The 18,046-nt window shown below is 41.7% G+C and overlaps 1 protein-coding gene across 1 annotated transcript in view; it reads left to right on the top strand.

Moving 5' to 3' along the window:
* LOC124553974 (polyhomeotic-proximal chromatin protein-like) overlaps window positions 1–18,046 on the top strand; it is a 354,542-nt gene that overhangs the window by 314,780 nt on the left and 21,716 nt on the right. The window contains exons 20-22 of the mRNA XM_047127998.1: window positions 65–287; window positions 8,471–8,579; window positions 15,659–15,869. Of these exons, the coding sequence (XP_046983954.1) occupies window positions 65–287; window positions 8,471–8,579; window positions 15,659–15,869 (543 nt within the window). The remainder of the gene's footprint in view (window positions 1–64; window positions 288–8,470; window positions 8,580–15,658; window positions 15,870–18,046) is intronic.

The raw sequence follows: 18,046 nt of genomic DNA, 5'->3' as shown, positions 1-18,046 counted from the left end.
GCTCGCGATACAAATCGATACCTCGGGGTGGCGAACTGACGGAACACCCGTGTCTGCGCCGCAGGTGTTGACGCACGTCATCGAGGGGTTTGTGATCCAGGAGTCGTCGGAGCCCTTCCCGTCGCCGCCCCACAGCAGCGAGGACGACGAAGACGACGACGGCCACGGCCGCTGCAGGCCGCCGCGGCCCCCCGCGTCCCCGCCGGCGCGCCCCCTTACCGCGGTCGGGCTCGACAACCCGGCGCAGCGCGCGGCGTCACCGGACCGGCTGGCGGGAGAGCCTCAGCGTGAGTACGGCTGCCCTGCGAGCCTCGGAAGCCGGAGTCTGAGATATCGAGTTGTGGGGATGGCGGGATAGGCTTCGGAGTGGGGGAGAGTGGTGTGGACCACGTGGGGTTCCACAGGGATCTGTACCTGGTTTGCTGTTCCAAAATTCACTACCCGAGCAAAGTTCTCTAGTTGAGATGTAAAAGGTTCAGAATCAATTCCAGCAGTTTCGATTTGCCCGGTTTGAGGGCGAATGATGATAAGCCCTAATCTGGCACTTGCCCAGTTTTTCTTTTCCTACAGCAGAAACTCACAGACTGGCTTTCATTGAGTTCCTCCATACTTACCACATTGGAAGTTAGTGCCCAGCCATCAGTTTCCTATAGCATTATGACGCCTTGGAAATATCAACTTAGGAAATTTCCAGGTGCAAGTATAAATGTCTAAAGCGTTTTACGGAGTCTCCTATAACTAAATGCACAGCCTTCGGTCTTGTAGTTGAGAATTCTCTGGGTTGGTTCTGTCTAATCATAATTGTTTGTACTTTGATTTGAATTCTGTAATTTTTATCAAAATTAAGTGTTAATTGTAAATATGACTCTCACATTTTTAATAAAGCAACATGTTTTTATTTCTAATCTACAATTTTATGAAAATGGGAGTATTAATAATACATTGACATTGGTCCAAACATGCAAAGTATATTACTGTTAAATGTAAAATTATGTATACCAACAACACTGTTTTTGAATGGTGGGCTCCACGAGGTTCCCAAGTCGTGCAGTGACCGTAAACTATAAAATTACCAAATATGCAGCAACCAGTCGCAAAATCATGTTTTATTTATTTGCTTTTGCAAATTGATTTCAACTGATTAACAATCAACTGATTAACAGCACTGCTTAAGACAGTATTACTACTCAGGACACACGGTTGAAATCACCGATGATGGCTGTTAATCAGTTGAAATCGATTTGCAAAAGCAAATAAATAAAACATGATTTTGTGACTGGTTGCTGCATATTTGGTAATTTTAACACTGTTTTTAATATGCTTGTACTTTCTGTGCCAAATTAAATTTATTAGAATTACTTCCTTTTTTATATTATTAGTAATTAAAAATAAAAGAATTTATTTCCATTCAAAAGTAATGATTTAATATTTGTTAATTATGATTTCAATGTGGTGATAAAACATAGAAGTCAAACAAAAAAATAGTTTGAACTAGGGAGGATCTAACGACTGGCTTTGCGATTATAGTGCGAGAATTGTACGCATTCAGCTGCAGATGGCTCTGCCAAAATGTTAGATATGTTTTATACTTAACAGTGCTAAGGGATCTTCAAAATGAACTTTTTTTTAGTTTTTATCAACTGCTGCTTGAGGAAATGGATGTCCGAGCACTGACCTAAAAATCCTATATGCCCGAATGTAATCGCAGTGGGCCATTCCGTCAGCTCTGCTTCTCAGATGGACACGGGCCATTTCAACAGCTGTGGTCTCAGGTCAGAACTGCGGGCATTTGGCTTATGCTCGTCTACCTCACAGGCGTGGAAATGATCTTCCTACAATTTTAAAGGTCGGCTCAAAAACTGTTTCACTTACAGATGACTTGAGCATACCAGTTGAGGATCAAAAGTCAACCCTAGCAGACACAGCCCAGATGACAGCTGAACAGGTCTGCAAGCAGTTCACAGCTAACAGTTCAACCCTTAATCTCACAAAGTGTCATATTTTATAATGTGGACAGATAGAAAATCTACTCGCCAAGTTGCAGCTGGATGGATCTGGAAATGTGCAAGTTTTTGGAATCAGCAGAAGAGTTCAAGGAAAAGGAATGAAGGGAAAGGACTGGAGAGGTTTAGGAAAAGGGGAGAGTTATGAAAAAGCCGTCCTGCATCACAGCTTATGTACTGGATATCATAAGAAGAAAAGACTGACCATTGGTGCCTGCAGCGGATAATATTTGAAAACCTGAGATCTTTAATGTGGAATATAGGTCAATAAGAAAGACATGGATTACTGTGGTAGTGGGGGAGGGGTGAGAAGGGGGAGGGGGGAGAAAGTGTCAATGAAAGCAGGAAGGTAAGTGGTGGACAGGTGGAGGGTGCAGGGGAGAGTAGGCAGGAGAGGTTTGAGTGAGAAATAATTGTTAAGAAAAAAATTCAATACGTTGTGCCATTTCAGAGTTAATTAGCATTGGAGTTAGCCAATCAGGCTGCTGCACACAGAAATTCAAACAGCCCACCAGAGACACCGTCAGCAAATGTGTTCTTCATTTCCTTTTCCAAAAGTGTACAAGGTAGCGATACACAAATTGGACACGGGATAGTAGTAACGCTCAAACCCGAGCCAAAGGTCGAGCAGTCTCGTGCACAGTCTTCTACTCTGTGAGAACAGCTGACACTAATTGTATCTGAGGGGGGGAGGGGGGGGGGGTCTGCTCGAATTTGCACGTGCAATGTCTCAAATGGCTGACTTAAATGTTAATTAACTTGCATACGTAGCAGCGTACTGAATTTTTTTCTTAGCGATCGGTATTTGTCACCCTACCCTGCAAGACACTTACAAGCTTTTCACAGAATTTCAGACCACTCTGTATATATATTAATCAAGAAGCTCAGTTCAGTGTGTTTTGGCCTTAGATGCAGCTCTCATTGTTCTGACCTAAAGACAAGAGTATCGGCTTATTCCACGTATTTTCTCTTCCTCTCGTCTTGTGGTGTTATCTCTGGGGCACTGCACATTCAGCAAATGAAATGTTTGTGCAGCAGAAGGAAGCTGTAGGTAAATAATCCAGCACATCCTGCTGAAGTCAATTAGAGGCCCAGAGAATGTCAGTCTTCACTTTATCATTACTTTCAATATTTTTTGTAAATTTTGGTAGATTTCCTCACTGTGAATAGCATTTTAGTTTTATGTTTCTGAATGTGTGTGTGTTGTTTTAGATAATTGTAGTGAAACAATATGCGCATTTAAGTTCAGTAGTTCTTATATCTATTATATATTTTTGAAGTCCATTCTGTTGTATATGATATTGCAGTGCCTGTGTTATTCTGATTATGATGCAGAGTTCCTTTGGACATGCATGCAGCGGTTCTCAAAGGAACTTTGCATCATAATCAGAATAACACGAGCAATGCACTATCTTATTTATATGCCAATACCGAGAGACTGCCTTTCAAATACACCATCTGACCTGTACGGGAATATACCTAATGGATGACCCAGTACAAGTCGTAGACACACAGTTGACGACAAGTGGAAGTTTGGGTGCACGAATAGCCAAATGGTAAAGCGACCGCTCGCGATAAACGGGAAATCCTGGTTAGAGTCCCATTCTACAGCTGATGGTAGTCCTTATTCGCAATTTTGAATTCCTTTGATGTATTCTGCTATATGGTTTTAAAAATATTTAAACTTTGTAACTCAGTGTATTTTCCCAATTGTTTTTGCATATATTTTTGTCCATTTTGCGTACACATAATCATCATAATTGTCTGCAAAAGCTCACATGGTTTACTTTGATTTTTTTAAATTTCCTTCATAGAATTATTGATTCAGTTTTGTCATCTCTCCATTCCAAATTCTAGATTCTTAGTTTTTTCTGAAACACAGTTAAACACTAACATTTATATCACATCCCCTTCCCTTACTGCAATTTTTGGTTCAAATAGTTGAAGATTCCTGTTGTAAATTTCATTTCACACGTTGTATTTGTTAGAGTTTTACAAATTAAGTTTGCCAATTTTGCTTCAACACCACATTCTGTAGCCATTCAGTCTATCTCTAATATATTTTCTCCAGTCTGCAATTGCAACAGTACTGCAGATTGACTAAAGTAATCAAAGTACGCCTTTAACATTATAATAAGAGGAATGTATTAAATTATTAATAACAAATTACCTTACCACTGAACTTACTTTGTCATCTAGTGTTTGCAAGAGGCCCAGGTCATATTTTCAAAACTGTGGATGAAACACTTTCAGCCTGTAATGTCCAAATCTTCAAAGATATATTGACACATTTAAGTACTTTTTTCAGTTCAATCTGCTACGACAACTTGATAATCATCTGTATACTGACTTGCTTGACACCCACTGACTGTAACTATCTAAAGCTAATTTACTTGAACCTTGTACCAACTCATATGTAAAAATGTAATAATATTTTATGACAAATTCATTGTTGTTGTTGTGGTCTTCAGTCCTGAGACTGGTTTGATCCAGCTCTCCATGCTACTCTATCCTGTGCAAGCTTCTTCATCTCCCAGTACCTACTGCAGCCTACATCCTTCTTAATACGCTTAGTGTATTCATCTCTTGGTCTCCCTCTACGATTTTTACCCTCCACGCTGCCCTCCAACACTAAATTGGTGATCCCTTGATGTCTCAGAACATGTCCTACCAACCGATCCCTTCTTCTAGTCAAGTTGTGCCACAAGCTCAGCTTCTCCCCAATTCTATTCAATACCTCCTCATTAGTTATGTGATCTACCCATCTAATCTTCAGCATTCTTCTGTAGCACTACATTTCGAAAGCTTCTATTCTCTTCTTGTCCAAACTATTTATCGTCCACGTTTCACTTCCATACATGGCTACACTCCATACAAATACTTTCAGAAACAACTTCCTGAGATTTAAATCTATACTCGATGTTAACAAATTTCTCTTCTTCAGAAACGCTTTCCTTGCCATTACCAGTCTACATTTTATATCCTCTCTACTTCGACCATCATCAGTTATTTTGCTCCCCAAATAGCAAAACTCCTTTACTACTTTAAGTGTCTCATTTCCTAACTAATTCCTTCAGCATCACCCGACTTAATTCGATTACATTCCATTATCCTCGTTTTGCTTTAGTTGATGTTCATCTTATACCCTCCTTTCAAGACACTGTCCATTCCATTCAACTGCTCTTCCAAGTCCTTTGCTGTCTCTGACAGAATTACAATGTCATCGGCGAACCTCAAAGTTTTTATTTCTTCTCCACGGATTTTAATACCTACTCCGAACTTTTCTTTTGTTTCCTTTATTGCTTGCTCAATATACAGATTGAATAACATCGGGGATAGGCTACAACCCTGTCTCACTCCCTTCCTAACCACTGCTTCCCTTTCATACCCCTCAACTCTTATAACTGCCATCTGGTTTCTGTACAAATTGTAAATAGCCTTTCGCTCCCTGTATTTTACCCCTGCCACCTTCAGAATTTGAAAGAGAGTATTCCAGTCAACATTGTGAAAAGCTTTCTCTAAGTCTACAAATGCTAGAAACATAGGTTTGCCTTTCCTTAACCTTTCTTCTAAGATAAGTCGTAGGGTCAGTATTGCCTCACGTGTTCCAACATTTCTACGGAATCCAAACTGATCTTCCCCAAGGTCGGCTTCTATCAATTTTTCCATTCGTCTGTAAAGAATTCGCGTTAGTATTTTGCAGCTGTGACTTATTAAACTGATAGTTTGGTAATTTTCACATCTGTCAACACCTGATTTCTTTGGGATTGGAATTATTATATTCTTCTTGAAGTCTGAGGGTATTTCGCCTGTCTCATACATCTTTCTCACCAGATGGTAGAGTTTTGTCAGGACTGGCTCTCCCAAGGCCGTCAGTTGTTCTAATGGAATGTTGTCTACTCCCGGGCCTTGTTTCGAGTTAGGTCTTTCAGTCCTTTGCCAAACTCTTCACGCAGTATCATATGTCCCATTTCATCTTCATCTACATCCTCTTCCATTTCCATAATATTGTCCTCAAGTACATCGCCCTTGTATAGACCCTCTATATACTCCTTCCACCTTTCTGCTTTCCCTTCTTTGCTTAGAACTGGGTTTCCATCAAAGCTCTTGATATTCATGCAAGTGGTTCTCCTTTCTCCAAAGGTCTCTTTAATTTTCCTGTAGGCAGTATCTATCTTGCCCCTAGTGAGATAAGCCTCTACATCCTTACATTTGTCCTCTAGCCATCCCTGCTTAGCCATTTTGCACTTCTTGTCGATCTCATTTTTGAGATGTTTGTATTTCTTTTTGCCTGCTTCATTTACTGCATTTTTATATTTTCTCCTTTCATCAATTAAATTCAATATTTCTTCTGTTACCCAAGGGTTTCTACTAGCCCTCATCTTTTTACCTATTTGATCCTATGCTGCCTTCACTATTTCATCCCTCAAAGCTACACATTCTTCTTCTACTATATTTCTTTCCCCCCATTCCTGTCAGTTGTTCCCTTACGCTCTCCCTGAAACTGTGTACAACCTCCGGTTCTTTCAATTTATCCAGGTCCCATCTCCTTAAATTCCCACCTTTTTGCAGTTTCTTCAGTTTTAATCTACAGTTCATAACCAATAGATTGTGGTCAGAGTCCACATCTGCCCCTGGAAATGTCTTACAATTTAAAACCTGGTTCCTAAATCTCTGTCTTACCATTATATAATCTGTCTGATATCTTTTAGTATCTCCGGGATTCTTCCATGTATATAACCATCTTTTATAATTCTTGAACCAAGTGTTAGCTATGATTAAGTTATGCTCTGCGCAAAATTCTACCAGGCTGCTTCCTCTTTCATTTCTTAGCCCCAATCCATATTCACCTACTATGTTCCCTTCTCTTCCTTTTCCTACTCTTGAATTCCAGTCGCCCATGACTATTAAATTTTCGTCTCCCTTCACTACCTGAATAATTTCTTTTATCTCATCATACATTTCTTCAATTTCTTCGTCATCTGAAGAGCTAGTTGGCATATAAACTTGTACTACTGTAGTAGGCATGGGCTTCGTGTCTATCTTGGCCACAATAATGCGTTCACTATGCTGTTTGTAGTAGCTTACCCATACTCCTATTTTTTTATTCATTATTAAACCTACTCCTGCATTACCCCTATTTGATTTTGTATTTATAACCCTGTATTCACCTGAGCAAAAGTCTTGTTCCTCCTGCCACCGAACTTCACTAATTCCCACTATATCTAACTTTAACCTATCCATTTCCTTTTTTAAATTTTCTAACCTACCTGGCCGATTAAGGGATCTGACATTCCATGCTCTGATCCGCAGAACGCCAGTTTTCTTTCTTCTGATAACAAGGTCCTCTTCATTATTCATTAATAGTATTAATATTTTTGCGCAAAGTTATGATGAAAAGTTACAGGATCACATAAACTTAAGAGTAACAGTAAATTTTACCGTAAGGCAGTAGATGTTTGACACTGATTTCTTATAATTTTTTTTAATATAAAATTGCATTAATTATTAACTTTAACTGATTACTTTTGAATAGGCAAATTTCTGTTTACTTAGTTATTTTGGCTGCTAACACATACACGGGTTTCAGCTCTGCACTTACATTATTTGATACAACCAAGTACCTCATATATCATGTTAAAGATGATGATTAGCTGCAGATTTGTTTACTTTATAATAATTGGTCTCATTTTTACTTAGCATCCTTCTAACACACTCTGTTCTATAATTTTCCTTACTTCGTACAAAAACTGTGACACATGAATTATCATCTTCCAGTTTCTGAAATTATTGTTTTAACAGGATGGAGATGTGTATACATGAAATTTAAAATTATTTAGGCTCATAATCTTTATAAGAGCATTGTATATCTAACTCAGATACTTAGATCAAACAATGGAAACTCCGTGTAGGAATATCAATGCCACAGGAAAAGAAAGATTACTAATTACCGCAAATAAGAGACATAAAGTTGCAGACGAGCACAATTAAATGACAGTTACATAAAGCTTTCAGCGACAGCTTTCATCAGTAAAAGAGAGACAGACACCATCGATACACACAAGCGAGCATACCTCGAGCGTGACCTTTATGCAAGTGTCTTTTAACTGTACCTGTCTGCAACTTAATGTGTCTTCTTTACAGTATGTATCATTCTGTCTTTTCCTACATTGTTCGGATACTTAGGTGGCATTCAGTTATTCGAAATAATATTAGGTAACAAATAATAAATCTGAAAGGAATAAATGCAGTCATAATTATACAATAACGTACTAGTCGATACGATGCGCCGAGAAGTATGCCAAACACGATGTATCGGATACTCCTACACAAAATCTGATGCTGTCAGTTACAGATTGTTCCTCTGCCTGCCGAATCGAATGTTTCCCGGAATTCGGTAAATGGCATTACTGTAGCACTGCACTGCCCCTCTCTGCCGTTACGCAGGTGTTCTCTTCGTGTTGCAGGCAAGAAGCCGCTGACGGAGGCGGAGGCATCGCGGTGCGAACACTGTGGCAAGACCGGCCTACGGGCAAAATTCAAGAAGAGGTTCTGCACGCCATCCTGCGCCAAGAGGTGAGCAGAGAGCTGGGCCACTAGTTGGTGCCACAAAGTGTCTCCCTCTGGATTTCCGATGAAGCTGTTAGAAGGGGTCCTTGCAGAGTGGCCCTCTTCAATTTTTTTCATGCTTACAGAATTTGGGGGTCACTGCCTGAACATAACTATGCTGAACTGTGGCTGCCAACTGTTATGGATTGCCTCCGTAATTGCCATACATTTACCACCTAAATTACATAGTTATAATTTGATGTTTTTAAAAAATCTGAAAAGGTACTTTTCATGTTTTTGTAATGATATGCTGCTAAAATGTTGTATAAATTGTAATGATTTCCTTTGTGAGTATACAGTAAACCTGTCTACGACTGATTCTATCTCCACAGCTAATTGATATAGGTTACTTAGAGTGCTGCTGAAAATTTTTTAATTCTGAACATGTCAGCTTAAAGGGTAGCAATAAAACTGCTTTCGAACAGAGTGACGTCACGAGTTTTGAGGCATTCGTCTGTAAGCTGTTGTGCTTTTTCTAGACAGGTGATGCCGCAGGATACACATTCACCTATTTATCCATTCCTAATAATACGTACAATGCCGAAGCTGTTATAGTAATGGCTGTAGGATCTAGAAAACGTAAGTTTTCTTCATCAATTGTAAAATTGAATAAACTATTTTCTGATGTTCTGAGTGTAAATGGAAGGGGAAAAAACATTAAATTTGGAATTTTCAAGGCACCAGTTTGATGACTTTTCAACAGTAGAACAAGAAGAGCTGATATTGCTTGGTGCAAAATATCTGCTACGTGTGATGCAACAGGCATTAAAAAAAGTGTCAGTCACTGTGCAGACTTATGCTTGCATTGAAGATAAGATGTCCTGGGTTGTTAGGCTGCTTTTCGGTTAGGTTAGGTTCTTATTTCTTCTATACGACTGATGTTTCAACCCCTCTGCTAGGATTTTCTTCATGATCTTGTGGTGTCCACAGTTGACTGATGCTTGCATTACTGGTTGTTCCTCACAGTAATGTTGCCCCTGAGAGCACTTTTAGTATTGTCAGGAAAAACAATATCGAATTTCGATCTAATATGAATATAGCAACCCTGAATGCTTTGGTGATCAATGAACTGAAACATCTCTCTTCAGGTAGGTCATAATAATTTCACCAAGGATCAGGTTCAGTTTGCAAACAGTGCACAAGATTATTGCATTGCACCAATGAAGATCCATATTCTGTTTTATACAAAACCTACATCAGGCTTAAAATTTTTAAAATTTTTGCAGGGGAGGGCCCCAGACCTCCTTACGTATTTGCCACATGATTACTGAGAGCCTCTTCTCAAGATCGGCAGCTACGCTAAAGCAGTCCAGTGCAGCTCTCAAACTCTAAAAAAATCATCTTCGGAGATTAGAAATTTTCCAAGAGCTGTAAAGAATAAAATACTTGTAAACAGCTACTATGCAAACATGGCTCAGCAATGTGAAAGTTTGGCAACCATAAAATTTCTGTTTTGAATCTTGCTAGGAGTGACAGTTTTTTCACTCTTATTTAAAGTCCATATTTATTAACAAATAGTGAACCATGAATTTGTTCATAAAAGTAACATATTTATATCTTTAATGATTAATTACATGCCGGCCGGAGTGGCCGAGCGGTTCTAGGCACTTCAGTCTGGAACTGCGCGACCGCTACGGTCGCAGGTTCGAATCCTGCCTCGGGCATGGGTTTTTGTGATGTCCTTAGGTTAGTTAGGTTTAAGTAGTTCTAAGTTCTAGGGGATTGATGACCTCAGATGTTAAGTCCCATAGTGCTGAGACCCATTTGAACATTAATTTCATGAAAATAACAGTATTCACAAATAATAAAAAATCTCTGCAATAATGAAAAACCTCAAATAGAAAATAAAATATGCATTATATTTATGCAAATTAAACAGTATTATTGACGGATGAAATATTTTTTCCATTTATCAATGCGTTTTAATGTTTGAGTCAAATTTTGATTTATTTTCATGTGACGACTAATTAAAAATATAAAGATGTTATTTTTATTAAAAATATCAGTATTTGGAAATTAATGTTGATAAAGATATAATTTAAATAAAAGCAAAAAAATTGTTGTTACTAATGGGATTTGAACTGGAGATTTCACTGTTAAATACCTGTTATACTTTGCAGTCAGCTACTGCTGAGTATGTTAGTAAGTAAGAAATGTTTCATGTTAAACGGTGCTCAGAATATTCTGATTATTTTGATCATTGTGTCATACGGGATTAGGAAACTGATGATCAGGCACTGACCTTCAAATCCTATAACTGTGGAGCCAGCGTGTAGGGTGCCCTGTTTAGTCTCGCTCACGTACCAGTTCAAAGTTCATAACAATTGACCTCGCAGATTAGTTTTACTGTAGAATTATCAGTGAATCGTGCCCCGAATCTGTTGGCCACTCTTCTTGTTGAGTGATTTGTGGGATTCTCTGGCAGGCCTCCTGGCCATTAAATTTGTGATACCGTGAAGACGGCTTGCAACGAATATCAAATAGGCATCGCATGCTCGGATATGCAGGCGGTTAGCATTTTAGTGCAGTCGTATAAGTGTGTATGAGTAACACCATCTACATCGTGTATGTGAGGGAAGATTCTGAGGCAATTTCTGATTCAAAAGGAACATTTGACAGTTGATAGTTTGTGATAAGATCTTACATTGGTGGAAAACAAATAGCAGAACCAGCACCAAGAAGGATCTGTGCGACATGGACGAAAGTTGGTACGTGTGTTTTTACACCTGAAAGATGAGGTCTATTTAGATTCTGCACCAGTCACATACGAGTAGTGCCAACTGCTTGCAGCAGTGGTCACGAGAACGTACGGTTGCACGAAGACAGCTGCAGACTGCCACATGGCACAACCGAGAGGGCGGACCGTTGTGTTCGACGTATGGCTCTGGCACACTGTACTGCATCTGCAGCAGGAATTTGATCAGCAGTTGGCACCAAAGTTACACAGTGAACCGTTACAATTTGCTTCCCTCGAGGACAGCTCCGAGCCAGACGTCCTGTAGCGTGCATTCCACCGAGCCCTGACCCTAACCGTAGCCGTTTGCGACTTCAGTGGTGTTGAGGAAGAGCTCATTGGAGGGCAAGGTGGAGCTCTGTGGTGTTTTGTGATGAAAGCCGGTTCTATCTCAGGTCAGTGATAGCCTTATGTTGGCTAGAAGGAGACCAGTTGATGACCTGCACCCGAACTGTCTGCTTGCAAGACACACTGGCCCTATTCCTGGAATTTTGGTCCAAATCGTGATATTGATTGTCAGCAGGATCACTCCCTTGGTTATGCCATGCACCGTGACTGTAAATTTGTGTGTCAAACTGGTGATTCGACCTGATTTACTGCCTTTCAAGAACAGCATTGCAAGGGGTTCAAGGGGTGTTTTCCAACAGGATAACGCTGGTCCACGTACTACTGTTGTAGCTCGACACACCTACAATGTGTCGACGTGTCGCCTCGGTCTGCTCAATAACCAGATCTGTCTCCAGTCGAGCACATGTGGGACCTCGGGACGTAATCGTACAAGGACTCCTGCGTCATCCACAACCCGAGATTTAACCGTGCCTGTATTGACTGACCGAGTGCAACAGGCACGAAACTCTGTCCAAAAGTGGACATTCGGCACCTGTGCAACACAATGTGTGCACGTGTGCATGCTTGTGTTCAACATTCTGCCAGTTACACCAGTTATTAATGTACTGGCACTTATATTAACTTGTGATCTTGCAATGGTAATCACTCAAATATGTTACCTAGACAAATTTATTCCCAAAATTTCATTGCTCTACATGAATTACTTTTTGGTGGCGTGATATTCTTTCTTCCACCAGTGTATTATGCCTCTCGTAAGAAGGAGAAACGTCTACCAGAAGCTGTTGTAATTTGACAGTGGCAGAATTGTAGCGGGGAGACTGCGGTCTTTCATTACACTGTATTGACGCTCACGTCAGTCGGAGTCCTGAGAATGCTGTGTGAATGTGGAATTGACGGGTACAGGATTTCGAAGACCGCACACGACTAGTAGTCGAGAGGATAGGTATATCATTTGCTCGTCTGTGCCGGGTCGTATCGACACGCTCTGCATCTAGTGTCAAGAAATGGGTTCATTTGCAGAAGGATACGTCTCGACACAACACGGGTTGTCAGTTGGGCGACCGTCGTCGTGACCTCCCCGGGTGTGGCCTCGGAGAGAGTCGTTCCGACAGTGGTGCACTCGTCGACAACTTTGGGCACGGCAGTGGCAGCACTTTGTCTTCTCATATAGCATCACGAGAGATATATCTGTGTGCAGAAGCTCCAAAGAGAATGAATGTTGCCAGATCCCAGTTGCCTTCACCGTACGGGCCCGTCACCCGGCGTGACTGCACGGGTCGGTGTCGAGTGCACGACACGATCGACCCTAGTTTGCACAGACGGTCAGATTTCTGACCGTGTAGAGGCTAGTGGTCACATACTATGTCCGAGGTCCCCGCGAGGTCCACTGACGAGATAATGTGGGACCGCGTGTCTCGCAGCTCCTACGTGAGGATATCAGATTGTTTCCCTTGCCGTGCCAGTTCTCCCACATGCTAATAATGTCTGGTCACGGTGTACCGAGAAATTGGACACCACTACTTGTCAGTCACTACTCTGGCACAGAGGTGGAGCAGCACGGACTGATGTGCCCGTACATATTGTCCGAGTGTATCGTTGCTCACGGGGGTGAGGTCTGTTATCACTGCCGAAGGTAGCAGCTCCGCGCTTTAAATTTCGCCCTCTGTGCGCCCCAAGTCTCTGACAAATTTGCTTGTGTAGCCTTCCTACAACATTGTATATGCACTGTAATCAAAATATCATTATTTGCTATCCTCCCTAGAGGTCCAATTTTAATGGCCGATAGCATAACTGAAATACGAGGGCTGTCGGGGAAAGTAACAGATGTTGTGAAATAAAAAATTAATCATATGGAAAAACCAAATTTTATTTTACACATTTTATAGGCACACTCTTGAGCTATTCTTCTACATAATTGTGATTGAAATTGAGGCACTTATCATACTATGGCACAAGTTTTTCAATATTGTCTCTGCAAAAATCTGCCACCTACGATTGCAACTACTTGTTTATACTGGCACGCAGTACGGTACCAGTTTCAAAGTGTCGGTAGCGAGCCACGTCTTCATTGCAGAGAAGAGGTGGTGGTCACTCGGTGTTAAATCTGGGCTGTATGGTGAACGGTTGAACACGTCCCACGTGAAACCCCGTAGGAGCTCTCGGCTACAGTTGGCTGTGTGTGGATGTATGTTGTCGTGAAGAAACAAAACTTAAACACTAAGTTTTCCTGAACACTCATTTTGCATCACCTGCCTTAACTTTGTCAGTTCTTGACAATACCTCTACGAGTTAATTATAGTGTCACGTCGGAGGAGATCGCTGAGAATCACTCCCTCAGAGTCTCAAAACACAGTAGCTGTAATCTTTACAGCTGACAACATTTGCAAACATTTATGTGTGTGTCCCCATGCCATTGGCTTCCTTTTTGTTTGACAGCAGACATTCTTCAGCCAAGTCTTGTCCCCAGGCACAATACATTTGATAACTTTGTTATGACTTTTCTGTAATCTTCAAGGAAAACCTGTGCTGCAGCCAGTTTCTGTTTTTTGTGGTCTTTTATGATTTTGGGAACCCACCTTGCACAAATTTTGTGGTAACCTAGCTTCTCTGCCACAGTTTCGTGCACCAAAAGCCCTGAAATTTGGAGAAAATGTTGAGATAGTTGCATAATTGTGAAATAATTATCTTCACGAATTTTGTCATCTATTTTCATCACCATTTCATCAAGGCTAGGCTACAGGCTACCGCTGCGGTCCTCATTGTGAACATCAGTACGGCCATTTTAAAATTGCTGGACCACCGTCTCATTCAATTTTCGCTTATTATTCATTCCCTGTGCACATCACAAAGGTCACGATAAATTTCAATTGGTTTGCAGTTTTTTTGCCACTGAAACCCTAATCACAGAATGCTACTTACCATAAAGAAGGTGCATCAAGTTGCAGACGGGCACATTTAAACACACACTTACATACTTTACCTACATTGTTGATGTTACTACATGGAGTTTCCGCCATTTCATCACTGAATGGCACTTCACAAGTGGTGGGATTTTCTATTGCGGCACACATTTTAACACATCACAGGAAACAAAGTAGCAAAGACGGACCACACACTACACAGACAAGTACCGAGTTGTAATGGTACTTTGCCTACCGCACCTCCGCCAATACAAAGATATAATTCACGATCGCGCACGCAGAAGAGCGCTGCGCCAGCGACCGATTTTTATAAATAATTTAGTTTTTTTTTTTTATTTTACTTTTGCGTAGGTTTTGTTTTGAACAGCTAATTAATTATTACTCTCTCTCTCTTGTCTTGATACGAAAGACGCATATTTTTCCGTGCTGTGTTGAATGTGCTTTTGGGTGGAAATTAAAATTATATTACAAAGCGAGGTTGTTTCAATAGTCATTCAAGGTGGTTATCACCAAATTTGTGAATTGATCATGACAGTGACAACTTGAAGAAGTTTTCAACAGATGGAGAAAAGTGAAAGACGGGTCGTCCTACAAGAGAAATTAGGACAGCCATGAAGACTATATTGTAATTAATACTGCGTATCTAACAAGATTATAAGGTAAATTTCAATTAGTTTCTGATGCTGTTTCCGTACAGTCACTTTTTGTAATGTTGCCGACCCGGTCTGCCGTGCACGGTCAAATTACAGCACGATCTCAATCAATAATACGAGGTCCGCCTTATCCGTAACTGAAACCACCAAAATTTAAAACCCTATCAGATTTTCTATTTTATATTTTCACGGCAGAACCCCGAGTAAAGGAAACACTACAGAGTGCAAGAACGTTACGGCACCGAGGCAGCAGCTGTAGCCCCACCCGCCACCGTGGTAGAACGAGACGTCCATTACTATCCAGATAGCTCTCGTATAACAAAAACTGTACGCCGACGCGAGTGTGCGCTTTGCCGCACGTAACGCCTTCCCACGTCGTGTGCCCAATAGCAGCAAGAGGTCGGCACTGCAGAGGGCGACGGCCGACGCGGCCGCCGCTGCATCCGGTGCGGCGCAGGCGCAGACGCGGTCGCGGGCGGTCAGCGACGGCCCGGCGGCAGCGGCCAACGCGAACGGCGACGGGGAGGTGCGGCGGCCGCTGCACCAGCAGATCCTGACGCCGGCCGACCAGCGCGAGTGGCTGCGCGGTGCCAAGGACTGGGTGAGTGCCTCGCTGTGGCGGGCCGTGGCTGCACTGGGTGTACAGAGTGGATCTCTCCTCTTGCACTGCTATAAACAGGGCAAAACAAAAATTATTCTCTTCACCCGACAGGGCACACTGTGGAAAGAAACGAGGACACCTCGAGACTTGAGAAAGGTAGCCGTAACACCAGTTTTTTTTATGAAGGATTGCAGAACTCTGTGACAGAGTTAGTTTGATGCATAATGCTGGTGAGGTACATTTACATCTACCTCTCCACCTGCACTCCACGAGCCACCTTGCGGTGTTTGTGTACCTCTGTCACTCGCACCTCTTGCTCTTTCAGTCGGAAATGGGTACCGGAAGGAGTACCTCTGTAAGCTCTCTAATTTTAACTTTGTGCTGTTTTTGTGAGAAGTACATAGGAGGAAGCAATATACTGGTCGGCTCTCGTAAGAAAGTACACACTGGCAGTTTTAACTCTAGACCGTACAGGAGGCCACTGCATGCCACTTGTAGCGGGACTTTGAATTTCGCCGCGCTACACTCGTTCCCTCAGATGTAAATTATACCGCCGCAGCGGTACGAGCGCTCGACGGCAGAGAAAATACTAAAATTGTGACTCTCTTTTTTTGTTTTCTATCCGTCTATTGTCTCTCGAGAGCGGAAGCTTAATGCAGACGTAAAAAACTTATTAGCTAGTCTTGGTCGGATTAAGATGAAAAAACTCATTGATGTGCAGACGTGTTGTGAAAGTTTGTATGAAATTTGGAGGTTGAAAGCAGCAATGTAAAATACATTGCATTCAACACGAAGATGGTTGTATACATTAGTAATTCCTGGACAATGAAAATTTATTGCAAGATTTCGGAGCAGCTAAGACCTTTCAAGCAGAAATGAAGTAGGAGATTTTTGAAGACTTGGATGCCCGACGAAAGAAGAAATGTTAACATGGTAAAGGATAAACTCTATCTACGCCATTTCTCCCTGTCAGTTACATTTGTTATTCTCTGGTTTTTTTTTTTTTTTTTTTCAAATAATTTTTGTAGTGGAAATTGGTTTGTTTTTTGCTTAGAAACGCCACAAGGACCACCCCAACAATAGCTTTTCCGAATCACGAAGTCCGATAACTTTTCTGTAATACGAAGTCCGATTTGCATTTCATTTTTTTCCTTTTTCACGGTCATTAACGATTTTAAAAAACCCTTTTTACTCACGATTTCTTCCCACATTTTCAACCTTTTTCTTCTTCTCTTTTTCTTTTTTATTAACCACTACACACTGGTGTTGGAGGAGCACCTCTGTGACCCTGTTTCATTTCTTAAATGAACGTTGAAAAATCCAGGACGGAATGTAACAGTACCAGAGAAGGAAAGTTGCTACTCACCATATAGCGGAGTTGCCGAGTCGCGATAGGCACGACAAAAAGATTCACACAATTATAGCTTTCGGCCATTAAGGCCTTTGTCAGCAGTAGACACACATACACACACGTCTGCACACACACTCACGCAAACGCAACTTGCACACACGTCTGCGGTCTCAGAGAGCTGAAACCACACTGCGGCCAGCAGCACTGGTGCACGATGGGAGTGGCGACTGGGTGGGGGTAAGGAGGAGGCTGGGGGGGGGGGAGGGGGGAGGGATAGTATGGTGGGTGGCGGACAGTGAAGTGCTGCAGTTTACACGGAGGCCAGGAGAGAAGGTCCGGACAGGGGGGGGGGGGGGGAGTAGGGGAAAGGAAAGAAATAAAAAGAAATTAAAAGACTGAGTGTGGCGGTGAAATGACGGCTGTGTAGTGCTGGAAGAGGAGCAGGGAGGGGGCCGGATCCTACATTCCCATAACCCTCCTGGCCTCGACCTCCGTTAGTCACAGTTTATACAGTTTTATGTATGGCAAAATGTGTCGAGAGCTTCGACCCACACCCAACAGCTGTGATACACACTCCTTGCCACATCAGTGCGGCCATTCCCTATGTTCGACAGAAACGCACAGGTGCCAGGGGGCAGCACAACAAAACTGGTTGCTGTATTTCTTTCCGAGTAATTTATTTTTACTCACAACTGTCATTGTATGTGAAAGTAAGCTTCTAACAGGTACAGACAGTGAGTGATAGCAGTTGTCAATGTATGTCACTGTAATTGTTCATGGAAAATCTGAACTGAACTGATGTATGTGCAACTGTCGTTTTTTCCTT

Source organism: Schistocerca americana, chromosome 11 (genome assembly GCF_021461395.2).
Source record: "Schistocerca americana isolate TAMUIC-IGC-003095 chromosome 11, iqSchAmer2.1, whole genome shotgun sequence".
Classification (NCBI taxonomy): Eukaryota; Metazoa; Arthropoda; class Insecta; order Orthoptera; family Acrididae; genus Schistocerca; species Schistocerca americana.
Note: the sequence above shows the minus strand (reverse complement) of the source record. Positions and strands in the feature narration are given on the sequence as shown.